At 42.6% G+C, this 17,793-nt stretch overlaps 1 protein-coding gene across 2 annotated transcripts in view; it reads right to left on the reverse strand.

Moving 5' to 3' along the window:
* SMYD3 (SET and MYND domain containing 3) overlaps positions 1 to 17,793 on the reverse strand; it is a 745,729-nt gene that overhangs the window by 587,596 nt on the left and 140,340 nt on the right. For both annotated transcript variants that reach the window (XM_055234699.2, XM_055234700.2), the window contains exon 2: positions 6,305 to 6,368. In XM_055234699.2, coding sequence (XP_055090674.1) covers positions 6,305 to 6,368 — 64 coding nt within the window. The remainder of the gene's footprint in view (positions 1 to 6,304; positions 6,369 to 17,793) is intronic.

Consider the following 17,793-nt stretch of genomic DNA (forward strand, 5'->3'; position numbering starts at 1 on the left):
ACACATGTACCCCCAGAATCTAAAATAAATGTTGAAAACAAATGAAATAAATCTGAAACAATAAAAATAAATTTTTGTTCTTTATAAATTACTCAGTGTCAGTTATTCTATTATAGCAGCACAAAACAGACTAAGATAAACACCTTACACATAGAGGAACAAAGAATCATAGCCAACTTCTCAGAAACCATGTACAAGAGAGTGGAATGAAATAAGTACTGAGAGAAAAAAAAAATTACTAATCTAGAATTCTGTACCCTGTGGAATTACCCTTCAAAAGTAAAGGGAAAATAAAGACTTCTTCAGGAAAACAAAAGTTGAGGAAATGTATTGCCAGTAGACCCACCCGCAAGAAATGTTAAAAAGAAATTCTGTAGAGAGAAGGAAAATTATAAAGGTTAGAAACTTAGATCTACATAAAGAAAGAACGAGAATCAAAGAAAGAATAGGTGAAGGTAAAATAAAAACTTTCATTTTTCTTATTCTTAATTGATCTAACAGATAATCGTTTGTTCAAAAGACTGCTAATAGCATCAATGTATTTAATTATGTATGTTTACGTATAAGCTAAATAAATGACATAAGAGAGGGAGCAGGGGCCAGGCGCAGTGGCTCAGGCCTATAATCCCAGCACTTTGGGAGGCTGAGGCAGGTGGATTGCCTGAGCTTAGGAGTTCGAAACCAGCCTGGGCAACATAGCGAAATCCCATCTCCACACAAAATACAAAAAGTAGCCAGGCATGGTGGTGCACGCCTGTAGTCCCAGCTATTTGAGGGGGTGCTGGGGAAGAAGGATGACGAACCGAGGAGGTCGAGGCTGCAGTGAGGGGTGTTCAGGCCACTGCACTCCAGCCTGGGTGACAGAGAGAGATCCCATTTCTAAAACAATTTTTTTTTAAAGAGAGGGAGCAGGAATTAAAACTATTTTGTCATTCTAAGGTACTGATTCTACCTGTAAAGCGGTAAAGTGTTATTTGAGAGTAAACTTGGATTCGTTGTAAATGTATATTGCAAACTCTGGGGCAATCACTATATATATATATATATATATATATATCTGATGTGCTAATGAAGGGAAATGAAATCATACAAAATGCTCAATTAAAACCACAAAAGGTAAAAAATAGTGAAAGACAACAATCAGAACAAAGAACAAGGGCAACAAATGGAAAACAGATATGATAAATATTAACCCAACTATATCAATAATCATTTTGAATGTCAATGATCTAAATGCATCAATTAAAAGACAGGGATAGTCACAGTGGATCAAGACACAAAACCCAATTATATGTCATCCACAAGAAACCCATTTACATATAAATAGATTAAATGAACATGGATGGAGAAAGATATACTGTGCTAACACTAATCAAAAGAAAAGCAGAAAGAGCTACCTTAATTCTAGATTTCAGGTTAAATGTCACCTCTACAGGAAACCCTTCTGTATCCACCTACTCACAGGTGAGTTTGTGCTCACCCCAATCACACTCAATCATATAATCACGGGCATTTGTCACTGTCTCTGTGCTCCATAACAGAAGCTTTATCAAAGTCAGGATCTTACTTACTTGCTCACTGCCTATTATTTATCATACCAACCGCCAGAACTTAGAGCATAATAATCACTCTAACTCCTGTGTAGAAAATAAATAAGAAGTTGGAAAGAATCGTAGTTAACAATGCAGCTAATCCAGAAGAGAGACCATGGTAACAGGTAGTACTAGAGAAGCTGGCGAGAAGGGAACCAATTCAGATCTTTAGGCAGTAAAATAGTAAAATCAGCACGACATGATGATTAAATGGATGTGTGGCCAAGAAAGGATGAGAATCGGAGATGACACCTGGCAACTCAGACTGCTGGGTGGCTGGTGAAACTGTTCACTGAGTCTGGAAAACATGAAGCGAAGTGGGTCTGGGGGAAGACAATGTACTCAGATTTAGACATGTTACACCAGAGACACCTGTGCAACAGCCAAGTGGAAATCAGGAGAAAGGAGACTGGAGATGGAGTCTTGAGAAGGATTAATATACAGATGCCACTTGAAGTCACGGGAGTAGATAAGATCACGCAGCATGCAAAGGTGAAGTGAGAAAAGAAAAACTTCCGGCCCAGACACCTGTGGAGGTCAAAAACTGAAATATGACCAAATCGTTTTAAACTTCATGTAGCATTCCCTTTGCGTTTACAGTTAGATACAAAGCTGACTTACCTACAGTACATTCCATGCAAAGCCTATCGGTTTGAGGCCAAGCATAGAACATTTATGAAATACACAAAGCTTGACTTCATTATCACTGCTTTGGGTATGGCAGTCTAAGAACCAGCTTATTAAATCACTCTGCTAAGTGCTTACTAATGTAGGATTAATTTTCTACCCATCAAATATGAATCAAATCATTCTATAACTAAGCATAAAATGTAAGCCCAAAAATACGATTCACATTTTTAAAGAGGTCTATAATTATCAATATAAAATAGAGCTTGTATCTGCTAATACAGTACTTTTAAAAAGTATATAAATTACAATTTGATGGAGTGCCTAACTGCTTATTTTGTTCAGCAATTAATTCATTCAACTAGAAATGTATATATTATAAATCAAATTAAATCCTCAAAAGGTAAAATAATACTTGGTGAATTACTTGAAATTGATTTACTTGCTATCACCATTGCTGCCATTTTTTGTTTTGAAAATGCTTTTTTATAAGAAATTTTAGCCTGCTCCTCCTCTTTGATCTCGTAATCATGTGTGATGTTCTGTTTATGCCAATAGAGAAAAAAGACTGGACCTCCTTCTATGAAATTATATGATAGACACCTCATAATAAGGTATAGACCAGAATATAAAGCCACTGATGACAAAAATATTTTGACCAGTAACAGAAACAGTACTGTACACAGGAGTAAATACATATGTAGAGGTGTACACTGTATATGATGCATAAACCAATAGTTTGGTGTATATCGTCCATCCATAAAATAGACACATATGGATTATCTCTGAAAAACAGAAGTAGAAGTGGGGGAAGGAAGCTGGAGAAAGACTTTTATGTTTTATTCTGTATGATTCTATATGGTGTTTTTATAATAAAAACATATCCTTGTATTGCTTATGTTTAAAAATGAAATGTGTGCCAGGTGCGGTGGCTCACGCCTATAATCCCAGCACTTTGGGAGGCCAAGGCTGGCAGACTGCCTGCGCTCAGGAGCTTGAGAGCAGCCTGGTCAACATGGTGAAACCCCCTCTCTACTAAAATACAAAAAAATTAGCTGAGCATGGTGGCGCATGCCTGTAGTCCCAACTACTTGGGGAGGCTGAGGAACAAGAATTGCTTGAACCTGGGAGGTGGAGGTTGCAGGGAGCTGAGACGGCGCCACTGCACCCCAGCCTGGGCAACAGACTAAGACTCTGTCTCAAAAAAAAAAAAAACAGAAAGAAAGGTGAATACCAATAGCACTGACACCATCCTGTGGGCACAAGGCACATGTTACACCTGCAATACCCCAACAGCCTCTCTCAGACAACTTGATGCCATGGTCCCACATACCAAATGCTAAGCTAGTGAACCAAAATCATGTCCCCCTGGGGTATACATATTATGGATTTTATACTACAGATTTACATCCTCTGTATCAATTTCCATTCCAAGTGCTTTTGCGTTCTGTTCATTACTGTTCACAGTTCAGTCTGTCATTTAATTTTGCGCAGTTTTGTGGGTATCCACAATAATTACAATGTTTAATGCTGTATTTTAAGGTTGGGATAGACACAGCAGTTTAAATGCATATGTTCTGGCCAATCTTTAACTCCCCCTCCACACACACACAAACACATACTCTAGCTGTTATTATATATCTCCTTCATCTTGCTAGCTGTTTTCTTGTTACCTTCCACAGTATATCTGACAGTGACATTATTATTGATGCCACAGTAAACAGCTAATATATGTAGTAAAAACACATGCACTACAGTGAATCAAAATGACACACCCACCCATCAAACTCCTGTGACTCATTCTAATCAGATAATGGCTTTTCTCTTCCTTGAGTGTACTACAAAAGGATGACATGGCACTAGACGAAAAATAGTCATAAAACAGGGGAAAAATGTTTTATTAAGTAAACTGTTTATTAAATGTTTTATTAATAAACTGTTTAGGTCATTGAGATTAGAAAGCAAGTTTGCTAGATTTGTGTCAAATAATATGATAATTTGTCGCTTCTCTATGTACTCTCTTTAATCTGAAGTTCCTAGGAACAAATAGCTGAGCTTCACGTGAATAAAACACCTAGAACATCACCATAAAACAACATTTCTGGAACAAATACTGTACAAAAAGCAGTATTAAATGTTTCACTTTTTGCTTTTAGTTACTCTTGTTGGTAACAATCTTACATAAATCAGGGATCTTTCTAGCTTCGACAAAACTTTTGTTTAAAAAATGAGGTGGAAATAATACAATTGTTTTGAAATTTCCTATCCTATTTTAATTAGAAAGTGTTATACTGGCTGGGCACAGTGGCTGACACCTATAATCCCAGCACTTTGGGAGGCCAAAGCAGGAGGATCACTGGAGCTCAGGAGTTTAACATCAGCCTGGGCAAACAGTGAGATCTCGTCTCCATCAAAATTTTTTTTTTAATTAGCTGGCCATGGTGGCACGTACATGTAGTCCCAGTGGCTCAGGAGGCAGAGGCGGGGAAATCGCTTGAACCCAGGATTTCAAGACTGCAGTGAACTTGATAACACCACTGCACTCCAGTCCAAGAGACAAAGCAAGACTGTCTCGAAAAAAAACCCAAAAGCCAAGAAACAAAAGAATAATACAATATATAATGGAAAACTAGACCTAATCAGAATGTTACAGCAAGAACAGAATTTAGGTTTAAAAGAGCAGTTAAAAGTCTGAATACCTGGGTTTCATTCCTGAAACTTCAGAGCCTACTAGTTATAGAATATTTGGCAAGTTGGCTGCCTCTCTGTCCTCATTGTCCTTACTAATAAAATAAAAATAATAATAGTACCTAATTCTCACAAGACTCTTGGAAAACCAAATGGAATAATACAGTGCCTGGCACACAGGGGATGCCTAATAAATATTAACTCTTATTGTTAGTACAGATTCAGAAACTGAGGCCCACACAGTGTGTGTTTTCCCTGAGATAACTTAACCAGCAAATGCCAGAATTAGCGTGAGAACCTGGAACTCCTGATATTTTTGAACTTTTGATTTCTTTTCCATTAAGACCACTTTTCGTGTCATCTCAAGAAATTACTTTCAAAGGAGAAAATGAGAGAGAAGAAAATCCCTGAGGCAAGCATGGCCTAAATTTAAAAGAAGGAAAGAAGAAACTCTGGAGGTGTGTGTGCATATACAAAACATAAGAAACAAAAAGGATGAGTGGAGGGTGGCAGGGAGGAGGCAAGTGACACAGACACAAAACCTCTAATTAGACTTTTTAATAAGATGTAACTCATTAGGACATAATTACATTACTTATTAAATGATTAATCATAAGGTTAGAAGAAAAGGTCACGTTCAATGTTAATTATACATCCTTTCAAGAATTTCAAAGATGTTAACAACAGTACTCGTAAATTAACTCAAACTCTTGGCAGGAAATTTGGCATTATCTTTAAAAATTCGAAAGGCATATATCCTTTCAACAATCAATATAAGAAGAAGAATTTATCCTACTATTAATTTGGGGAAGTATGCAAAAATATGCAAAACAGGATGTGAAGTGCTTTACTGGCAATACCAAACATTAGAAAAGTGCTAAGCATTCATTAACAAAGAAATTGTTATTATGGTCAATTCATATAATGAAACATACGGGATACAAAATGTTCCCCAAAGTAGATTGTTAAATGAAAAAAAAATCCAAGTACACAAGAATTCGTGCCAGATTAACCTATATTTGTTTTTTTTAAACATAGGATGTAGATACGCAAATATGTCTGCACAAGCAAATGCTGCAAAGACACATGAGAAACTTAACAGTGATTGTCTGTGGAAATGAGAATTGAAGTCAGGGGGCAATGAGATGGGGAGGAATAGACATTTACTTTCACATAGTAGACATATACACACACACCCAATTTTTAACCATATATATTTAACATTAGTTTTAACATTTTAACGTCCCTGACGACCTGGGCGACTCAGCAGGTGAATAACAAGTAAAAGTACATTAAAGGCTGTAAAGAAGTAGACATAGGCCAACAGGTAGAGTGAAGGACAAATTTAAGAGTAAAGAATTTGAAAGCTTCACTTACATATGGCTGAAAAGTCTTACCTGACACTTAGCACTACAGTATTTGGCAACACGGCACTGAGAGCATCGCATCAGCTTTTCCTTCCTGTGGGGAAAAAAAATTAATTCTGCATTAAGAAATGAGTGGGAAACATACTACATAGTTGAAGAAAGAAAACATAAGTCAACATACGGACGCCAGTATGTTCTGTTTACTCCATTATGTACAGTCCCTTAAGATTTGGATTTTCACACTGATGAGCCTCCTCTTGAACCTTCCATGTGAGACATTGACAGAAAAACTAAGTCCTTTGGTCTGACAGAAGATGGCGGGGAAGAGGCAGGACCAGCTTGCAGCTCCCGATTGGACAGACAGAGCAGCGTGTGGGGACTCACACTGTGAACTTTTGATCCAAGAACTACCACAGCAACACCAGGTAAACTAAGAGAATCCACAGACCCTTTGAAGGAACTGTATCGCCACTGCAGGCTCCCTGAGACTCTGAAAAGATGTGAGCCGCTTGCTTGCTCAGCAGGGAGGCTGGTGGTCTGGGGCAAGTTCTCAGCCGCAGTCACCAGCTGCCTGGAAACAGACTCCATGCTGCTGTGGGGGCACGGTGGGAACGAGACCAGCCTTTAGGAATGCGGGCTGCATGGAAGCAGGATGAGGCCTGTGACTGCTGGCTTCCCCCCACTTCCCTGGCGGCCTGTGTGACCCAGCAGAAGCAGCCATAATCCCCCTGGGAACATAACTCCATTAGACTGAAAACCACATCCCCATCCCAACAGCAGCCGCAGCAATCCCCACCCAAAGAGAATCTGAGCTCAGACACACCTATCCCTGCCCCCTGGTGGTCTTTCTCTACCAGCCCTGGGTGCCAAAGACAAAGGCCATAATCTCTTGGGAGCTCTATGGCCCTGCCCACCACCTAAGAAACCTGAATAGGTAAACAGGCGACCTTAGGGCAAGTTTGCTTCCTCCCTGTAGGACCACAGCTGATGTGTTCCTGAAGGCACCAACTCCTGGCTGGAGGCCAACCAACACAAAACCAGCACACAGGGCCGGGCGTAGTGGCTCACGCCTGTAATCCTAGCACTTTGGGAGCCCGAGGCAGGCGGATTGCCTGAGTTCAGGAGTTCGAGAACAGCCTGGGCAACATGGCGAAACTCCGTCTCTACTAAAATACAAAAAAATTAGCTGGGCGTGACAGTGTGCACCTGTAAGTCCCAGCCACTGCACTCCACCCTGGGCAACAGAGACAGACTCTGTCTCAAAAAAAAAAACAAAAACAAAACCAGCACACTAAACAAAAATACAACCAAGGACCCTTGTAAAGTCCACTTCACGCCCCTGCTACCTCCATCAGATCACAGGACTCTTAGCAGTCACTCCCCAGTACCAGCCCAGAGCCCAGTAGCTCCACTGGGTGAATAGACCCAGAAGAGCAAAAACAATCACTGCAGTTTGGCTCTCGGGAAGCTCCATCCCTAGGGGAGGAGGGAGAACACCACATCAAGGGAGAACCCCCTTGGAACAAATGTATCTGAACAGCAGCCCTTGAGTCCCATGTCTCCCCTCTGACACAGTCACCCAAATAAGAAGGAACCAGAAAAACAATTCTGGTAATATGACAAAACAAGGCTCTTTAACACTCCCCAGAAGATCACACCAGATCACCAGCAATGGATCCAAACCGAGATAAAATATCTGGATTCCCAGAAAAAGAATTCAGAAGGTTAATTATTAACTAATCAAGGAGGCACCAGAGAAAGGTGAACTCCAAATTAAAGAAATCAAAAACCTGATACAGAATATGAAAGGAAAATTCTTCAGTGAAATAGCATAAATAAAAAATGATCACAACTTGTAGAAATCAAAGAAGCACTTAGAGAAATGCAAAATGCACTGGAAAGTCTCAGCAATAGAATTGAACAAGCAGAAGAAAGAACTTCAGAGCTTGAAGACAAGGCTTTCGAGTTAACCCAATCCATCAAAGACAAAGGAAAAAGAGTTTTAAAAAATGAGCAAAGCATTCAAGAAGTTTGGGACTATTTTAAGCATGCAAATCTAAGAATAATTGGTGTTCCCAAGAAAAAAAATCTAAAAGTTTGGAAACGTTATTTGAGGGAATAATCAAGGAAAACTTGTCTGACCTTGCTACAGATCTAGACATCCAAATACAAGAAACTCAAAGAACACCTGGGAAACTCATCACTTAGACACACAGTCAAGAGGTTATCTGAAGCAAAGATGAAGGAAAGAATCTTAAGAGCTGTGAGGCAAAAGCATCAGGTAACCTATAAAAGAAAACCTATCAGAGCAACAGCAGATTTCTGAGCAGAAACTGTCAGAGGCATGTGAACCAGGGCAACTCTATCTTGAATAGGAGCTGAGTAAAATGAGGCTGAGACTTACAGGGCTGCATTCCCAGACAGTTAAGGCATTCTAAGTCACAGGATGAGACTGGAAGTTGGCACACGATACAGGTCATAGACACCTTGCTGATAAAACAGGTTGCAGTAAGGAAGCCAGCTAAAACTCACCAAAACCAAGATAGTGGTAAGAGTGACCAGAGGTCACTGGTGGTCCTCACTGCTACACTCCCATCAGTGCCATGACAGTTTACAAATGCCATGGCAACGTCAGGAAGTTACCATATATGGTCAAAAAAGGGGAGGCATAGATAATTCACCCCTCGTTTAGCATGTAATCAAGAAATATGGACAATTAGCAGCCCTCAGGGCTGCTCCATCTATGGAGTAGCCATTCTTTTGTTCCTTTACTTTCCTAATAAACTTGCTGTCACTTTACTCTATGGACTCACCCTGAATTATTTCTTGCATGAGATCTATGAACCCCCCTGCAACAAAACCCTATAAGCTAGAAGGGATTGGGGTCCTATTTTTAGCCTCGTTAAACAAAACAATTATCAGCCAAGAATTTTGTATCCAGCAAAACTAAGCTTCGTAAATGCAGTAAGATACAGTCTTTTAAGACAAACAAATGCTGAGAGAATTTGCCACTACCAAGCCAGCACTACAAGAGCTGCCAAAAGGAACTCTAAATCTTGAAACAAATCCTCGAAATACACCAAAATAGAACCTCCTTAAAGCAGAAATTTCACAGGACCTACATAACAATAACACAATAAAAAAAACACAAGGTATTCAGACAACAAACAGCACAATGAATGGAATAGTACCTCACATCTCAATACTAACATTGAATGTAAATGACCTAAATACTCCACTTAAAAGATATGGAATGGCAGAATGGATAAGAATTCACCAATTAAATTTCTGCTGTCTTCAGAAGACTCACCTAAAACATAAAGACTCACATAAACTTAAGGTAAAGGGGTGGAAAATGACATTCCATGCAAATGGACACCAAAAGTAAGCAGGAGTAGCTATTCTTATAAACAAAACAGACTTTAAAGCAAAAGCAGTTAAACGAAACAAGGAGGGACATTATATAACAATAAAAGGACTAGTCCAACAGTAAAATATCACAATCCAAAATATATATGCACCTAACACTGGAGCTCCCAAATTTATAAAACAATTACTAATAGACCTAAGAAATGAGATAGACAGCAACACAATAATAGTGGGGGATTTTAATACTCTACTGTCAGCACTAGACAGGTCATCAAGACAGAAAGTCAACAGAGAAACAATGGACTTAAACTATACCCTAAAACAAATGGACTTAACAGATATTTACAGAACATTCTACTCAACAACTGCAGAATGTACATTCTATTCATCAGCACATGGAAATTCTCCAAGATAGAACATATGATAGAGCACAAAACAAGTCTCAGTAAATTTAAGAAAATTGAAATTATATCAAGTACTCCCTCAGACCACAGTGGAATAAAATTGGAAATTAACTCCAAAAGGAACCCCCAAAACCACGCAAATATATGGAAATTAAATAATCTGCTCCTGGATGATTGTTGGGTCAACAATGAAATCAAGATGGATATTTAAAGTCTTTGAATTGCCTGCCTGCCTTCCTTCCTTCCTTCCTTCCTTCCTTTCTTCTTTTCCCTCTCGGGCCCAGGCTGCAATCTACTCGGCTTGCTGCTGCCTGGGTCTGGCGGCGCGCGCCACCGCTACCTGCCTTTTCTCCTTTCACTGCAGGCACGCGTTCGCCATCTTGGCCACGCTGGTCGCCAGCTCCTCACGCCGAGTGCTCTGCCCGCCTCAGCCTCCCGAGCTACTGGAACTACAGACGGAGTCTCGCTCACCAAGTGCTCGGTGTTGCCCAGGCTGGAGTGCGGTGGCGTGGTCTGGCCTCGCGGCAGCCTCCGCCCCCCAGCCACCTGCCTTGGCCTACCAGGGTGCTGGGATTGCAGCCCCTGCCCGGCCGCCGCCCCATCTGGGAGGTGGGGAGCGCCTCTGCCCGGCCGCCCTGTCTGGGAAGTGAGGAGCGCCTCTGCCCGGCCACCCACCGTCTGGGAAGTGAGGAGCGCCTCTGCCCGGCCACCCACCGTCTGGGAAGTGAGGAGCGCCTCTGCCCGGCCACCCACCGTCTGGGAAGTGAGGAGCGCCTCTGCCCGGCCACCCACCGTCTGGGAAGTGAGGAGCGCCTCTGCCCGGCCACCCACCGTCTGGGAAGTGAGGAGCGCCTCTGCCCGGCCACCCACCGTCTGGGAAGTGAGGAGCGCCTCTGCCCGGCCACCCACCGTCTGGGAAGTGAGGAGCGCCTCTGCCCGGCCGCCCCGTCTGGGAAGTGAGGAGCGCCTCTGCCCGGCCACCCATCGTCTGGGAAGTGAGGAGCGCCTCTGCCCGGCCACCCCGTCTGGGAGGTGAGGAGCGCCTCTGCCCGGCCGCCCCGTCTGGGAGGTGAGGAGCGCCTCTGCCCGGCCACCCATCGTCTGGGAAGTGAGGAGCTCCTCTGCCCGGCCTCCCATCGTCTGGAAGGTGAGGAGCGCCTCTGCCCGGCCGCCCCGTCCGGGAGGAAGTGAGGAGCGCCTCTGCCCGGCCGCCCCGTCCGGGAAGAAGTGAGGAGCGCCTCTGCCCGGCCGCCCTGTCCGGGAAGAAGTGAGGAGCGCCTCTGCCCGGCCGCCCCGTCTGGGAAGTGAGGAGCGCCTCTGCCCGGCCGCCCCATCCGGGAAGAAATGAGGAGCGCCTCTGCCCGGGCGCCCCATCCAGGAAGAAGTGAGCGCCTCTGCCCGGCCGCCCCGTCTGGGAAGTGAGGAGCGCCTCTGCCCGGCCACCCACCGTCTGGGAAGTGAGGAGCGCCTCTGCCCGGCCACCCACCGGCTGGGAAGTGAGGAGCGCCTCTGCCCGGCCACCCACCGTCTGGGAAGTGAGGAGCGCCTCTGCCCGGCCACCCACCGTCTGGGAAGTGAGGAGCGCCTCTGCCCGGCCGCTCCGTCCGGGAAGAAATGAGGAGCGCCTCTGCCCGGGCGCCCCGTCCGGGAAGAAGTGAGGAGCGCCTCTGCCCGGCCGCCCCATCCGGGAAGAAGTGAGGAGCGCCTCTGCCCGGCCGCCCCATCTGGGAGGTGAGGAGCGCCTCTGCCCGGCCACCCATCGTCTGGGAGGTGAGGAGCGCCTCTGCCCGGCCACCCACCGTCTGGGAAGTGAGGAGCGCCTCTGCCCGGCCGCCCCATCTGGGAACTGAGGAGCGCCTCTGCCCGGCCGCCCCGTCTGGGAAGTGAGGAGCGCCTCTGTCCGGCCACCCATCGCCTGGGAAGTGAGCAGCGCCTCTGCCCGGCCACCCATCGTCTGGGAGGTGAGGAGCGCCTCTGCCCGGCCGCCCCGTCCGGGAAGAAGTGAGGAGCGCCTCTGCCCGGCCGCCCCGTCCGGGAAGAAGCGAGGAGCGCCTCTGCCCGGCCGCCCCGTCCGGGAAGAAGCGAGGAGCGCCTCTGCCCGGCCGCCCCGTCTGGGAAGTGAGGAGCGTCTCTGCCCGGCCGCCCCGTCCGGGAAGAAGTGAGGAGCGCCTCTGCCCGGCCGCCGCGTCCGGGAAGAAGTGAGGAGCGCCTCTGCCCGGCCGCCCCGTCCGGGAAGAAGTGAGGAGCGCCTCTGCCCGGCCACCCATCGTCTGGGAAGCGAGGAGCGCCTCTGCCCGGCTGCCCCATCTGGGAAGTGAGGAGTGCCTCTGCCCGGCCACCCATCGTCTGGGAGGTGAGGAGCGCCTCTGCCCGGCCACCCATCGTCTGGGAAGTGAGGAGCACCTCTGCCCGGCCACCCATCATCTGGGAAGTGAGGAGCGCCTCTTCCCGGCCACCTATCGTCTGGGAAGAAGTGAGGGGCGTCTCTGCCTGGCCGCCCCGTCTGGGAAGTGAGGAGCTCCTCTGCCCGGCCGCCCTGTGTCTGGGTAGAAGTGAGGAGCTCCTCTGCCTGGCCGCTCCGTCTGGGAGGTCTACCACGGAGGCCAGAAGCAATGTGGGGGCTGGACGTGGTGGCTCACGCCTGTGGTCCCGGCACTCTGGGGGGCGAGGCGGGTTGATCACTTCGGGCTAGGAGTTCGAGACCAGTCTGGCCAACTTGGCGAAACATGAAGAATACAACAGACAAACCAACCAACCAACTCAGTGACAACAAAACAGGTCTACCCTGGAGTCATACTCTAATTTTTTCTATTTTCTTCCCTTTCTGATCCTTTATCCCACTTTCTTTTTCTTCCTCTTCCTTCTCCCTCTTCTTTGTCAAATAGAGGATTGAGTTATTATCACTGATCCATATAAAGTCCCTCTCTCATTTATTTTAACTCCCACCCCCCATTTCTATTCCCCGACTTCCCATGTGCAACCTTCCTAATATGTTTGATATGCATCTTTTTGTTTGTATGTATTTTTAGAAAATGTTTATTGTTTTTGTATGCAAAAATTAATAAAAAAAAATAAAATAAAATAAAGTCTTTGAACTGAACAATAACAGTGACACAACTTATCAAAACCTCTGGGATACAGCAAAAGCGGTGCTAAGAGGAAAGTTCAGAGCATTAAATGCCTACATCGAAAAGTCTGAAAGAGCACAAATCGACAATCTAAGGCTACACCTCACAAAACTGGAGAAACAAGAACAATCCAAACCGAAATGCAGCAGAAGAAAAGCAATAACAAAGATCAGAGAAGAACTAAATGAAATTGAAACAAACAAAAAAATGCAAAAGATAAATGAAACAAAAGGCTGGTTTTGAAAAGATCAATAAAACTGATAGACCATTAGCAAGATTAACCAAGAAAAGAAGAGAGAAGATCCAAATAAGCTCAATTAGAAATGAAATGGGAAATATTACTACTGATACCACAGAAATACAAAAGTTTATTCAGGGCTACTATGAACACCTTTATGTGCCTAAACTAGAAAACCTAGAGGGGATGGATAAATTCCTAGAAAAATACAACCCTCCTAAATTAAACCAGGAAGATACAGAAACTCCGAACAGACCAATAACAAGCAGCAAGACTGAAATGGTAATTATTTAAAACTTGCCAACAAGAAAAAGTCTAAGATCATAAGGATTCACAGCTGAATTCTGTCACACATTCAAAGAGGAACCAGTACCAATCCTATTGACACTATTCCAGAGGATAGAGAAAAAGGGAAACCTCCTTAAATCATTCTTTGAAGCCAGTATCACCCGAGTATAAAAACCAGGGAAGGACCTAACAAAAAATTAAAACTACGGACCAATATTCCTGATGACACAGATGCAAAATTCCTCAACAAAATACGAGCTAACTGAATCCAGCAGCACATCAAAAAGATAATCTATCATGACCAAGTGGGTTTCATACCAGGGATGCACAGATGGTTTAACATCCACAACTCAATAAATGTGATACGCCACATAAACAGAATTAAAAACAAGAATCACATGATCATCTCAATAGACGCAGAAAATGCATTTGACAAAATCCAGCATCTCTTTATGATTAAAACCCTCAGCAAAATCGGCATAGAAGGGACACACCTTAAGGTAATGAAAGCTATCTATGACAAACCCACAGCCAGCATTATACTGAACAGGGAAAAGTTGAAATCACTCCCCCTGAGAAATGAAATCAGACAAGGATGCCCACTTTCACCACTTCTATTCAACATAGTACTGGAAGTCCTAGCCAGAGCAATCAGACAAGAGAAAGAAATCAAAGGTATCCAAATCGGTAGAGGAAGTCAAACTGTTGCTGTTTGTTTGCTGATGATATGATTGTATACCTAGAAAACCCTAAAGACTCATCCAAAAAGCTCCTCGAACTAGTACATGAATTCAGCAAAGTTTCAGGATACAAAATTAATGTACACAAATCAGTAGCTCTGCTATACAGCAACAGCAACCAAGCTGAGAATCAAATCAAGAACTCAACCCCTTTTTACAATAGCTGCAAAAAAAAATAATAAAATAAAATACTTAGGAATACACCTAACTAAGGAGGCGAAGACCTCTACAAGGAAAACTACAAAACACAGATGACACAAACAAATGGAAAAACATCCCATGCTCACGGATGGGTAGAATCAATATTGTGAAAATGACCATATTGCCAAAAGCAATCTACAAATTCAATACAATTCCCATCTAAACACCACCATCATTCTTCACAAAACTAGAAAAAAAAATCCTAAAATTAATATGGAACCAAAAAAGAGACCACATAGCCAAAGCAAGACTAAGTAAAAAGAACAAATCTGGAGGCATCATATTATCCAACTCCAAACTATACTACAAGGCCACAGTCACCAAAACAGCATAGTACTGGTATAAAAACAGGCACAATGAAACAGAATAGAGAACCCAGAAATAAACCCAAATACTTATAGCTAACTAATCTTCAACAAAGCAAACAAAAACATAAAAGTGGGGAAAGGACACCCTATTCAACAAATAGTGCTGGGACAATTGGCAAGCCACATATAGAAGAATGAAACTGGATCCTCATCTCTCACCTTACACAAAAATCAACTCAAGATGAATCAAAGACTTAAATCTAAGACCTGAAACCATAAAAATTCTAGAAGATAACATCAGAAAAACCCTTCTAGACACTGACTTAGGCAAAGACTTCATGACCAAGAACCCAAAAGCAAATGAAACAAAAGCAAAGATAAATAGATGAGACTTAATTAAACTAAAAAGTTTCTGCACAGCAAAAGAAATAATCAGCAGAGTTAACAGACAAACCACAGAGTGGGAGAAAATCTTCACAATCTATACATCCGACAAAGGACTGATACCCAGAATCTACAAAGCACTCAAACAAATCAGCAAGAACAAAACAATTCCATCAAAAAGTGGGCTAAAGACATGGACAGACAATTCTCAAAAGAAGATATACAAATGGCCAACAAGCATATGGAAAAATGCTCAACATCACTAATTATCAGGGAATTGCAAATCCAAACCACAATGTAATACCACCTCGCTCCTGCAAGAATGGCCATAATCAAAAAATCAAAAAATAATCGATGTTGGTATAGATGCACTGAAAAGGGAACACTTTTACACTGTTGGTGGGAATGTAAACCAGTATAACCACTATGGAAAACAGTGTGGAGATTCCTTAAAGAGCTAAAAGTAAATATACCATTTGATTCAGCAATGCCACTGTGTATCTACCAAGAGGAAAAGAAGTCATTATGCAAAACAGATACTTGTATACACATTTATAGCCGCACAATTTTCAATTGCAAAAATATGGAACCAGCCCAAATGCCCATCAATCAACAAATGGATAAAGAAAATGTGGTATATATATACACCATGGAATACCACTCAACCATAAAAAGGAACAAAATAATGGCATTCACAGCCACCTAGATGGAGTTGGAGACCATTAATCTAAGTAACGTCACTCAGGAATGGAAAACCAAACATCGTATGTTCTCACTCATATGTGGGAGCTAAGCTATGAGGATGCAAAGGCATAGGAATGATACACTGGACTTCGAGGACTCAGGAGAAAGGTTGGGAGGGGGTGAGGGATAAGAGACTACACATTGGGTTCAGTGTACACTGCTTGGGAGATGGATGCACCAAAATCTCAGAAATCACCACTAAAGAGCTTACTCATGCAACCAAACACCACTTGTTCCCCAAAATCCTATTAAAATTAAAGAAGAAAAAGAATCTCAGAGAAAAAAATAATAACGCATGGCCCTGGACCTATAGATCTCCATGTACTAAAGGAGAATGATATTGTACACAACCCCAGACCCCCACAAAAAAAAAATGTTATTTTTTAAAACTTTGGTAAATATACATAACATAAAATTCACTATTTTAACCATTTCAAGTGCACAGTTCAGTAGCATTAACCATATTCAGATTGCTGTGCAACTATCACCACCATTAATGTTCTTTTTAACATAAATTTAATTAAAATTTAGAGACATTTCCAATTAGATTAAAACACTTCACTTCATAGATACTGATCTATCCATATCATATTCAAATCCAGTCCATAAACTGGTTAAAAGTATTCTATACCCTTCAAATACAAAAATTTTGTCTTAAATTATCATATAGTTTAATTATGAATATACTCCTCCTGAGAAAATGGTTTTAAAATTCCATTTAATTCAATTACTACTTTAGACATGCTGAATCGACATGCTTTAAAGTTATCTCCCCCAAATCACCTGGATAACAAAAAAGCAGATATTTTTAAAAACCTGAATTATAAAATAAAAATAAATCTGATGGTAAAATTAACAGTGAGAAGGATCAGACAGGACTGTGTATAGTTTCAAGGTGCTCAAGGGCACTAAAAGTCAACCTATAATACTAACATCAATGACAAAACAGAACAGCTCTTTCTAAGCACTTCTGATATGACAGCCACAGTACGAAGCTCTTTACATCTATTAACTCACACTAAATTTGAAACAGTTCTGTACAAGGTAAGCAGTCTTATTATGCCGACTTTATATATATTTCAATACATTTTCAAAAGATAAAAAGTAGATGGAGTAGTACACACTGCTAAGGCATCATACCATAAAGTGAAAGTGGCAGGTGATACTGAAAGGATAAAAACGGAATCCTATAGAGAATCAGAACTTGAATACATCAGGTACCTCACCCCTGAAAGAACAGAAGTGAGTTATGGGGCGTAAAACATGGGGAGTGGTTAAAAGTCTAAATAAAGCAACGTCGAAAAATTCCATCCACCCCCAAGGGCAGAACTCCAGCTTCTAGATATCAATACTCCAGCAACAAGCCAAACCCAAGCGATCGGGCCCTAAAGCTCTGCTGGTAACCACCCACTATACTACCATTCTTCAATAAAACTGGATAAAATCAAATCAACACTTAGCTATTCACGAGACACACTTCAAACAAAAGGACATGCAATGGTGGAATGAAAAGGATGTGTCAGGCAAATATGAACTCGAAAAACGCCTGTGTAACTACACAAGTTTTGGAAAAAGAGAGACTTAAAGTTTAAATGCATTAATAGAGATAAAGCCAATACACAGTGACAAAAGACTTCCATCACCAACTGTTACGTACAAAGTAACCAATATACCCAGTCTCAAAATCTATAAAGTATACGTCACAGATCTCTAAG

The sequence above is a fragment of the Symphalangus syndactylus genome, chromosome 19 (assembly GCF_028878055.3).
Source record: "Symphalangus syndactylus isolate Jambi chromosome 19, NHGRI_mSymSyn1-v2.1_pri, whole genome shotgun sequence".
NCBI lineage: Eukaryota > Metazoa > Chordata > Mammalia > Primates > Hylobatidae > Symphalangus > Symphalangus syndactylus.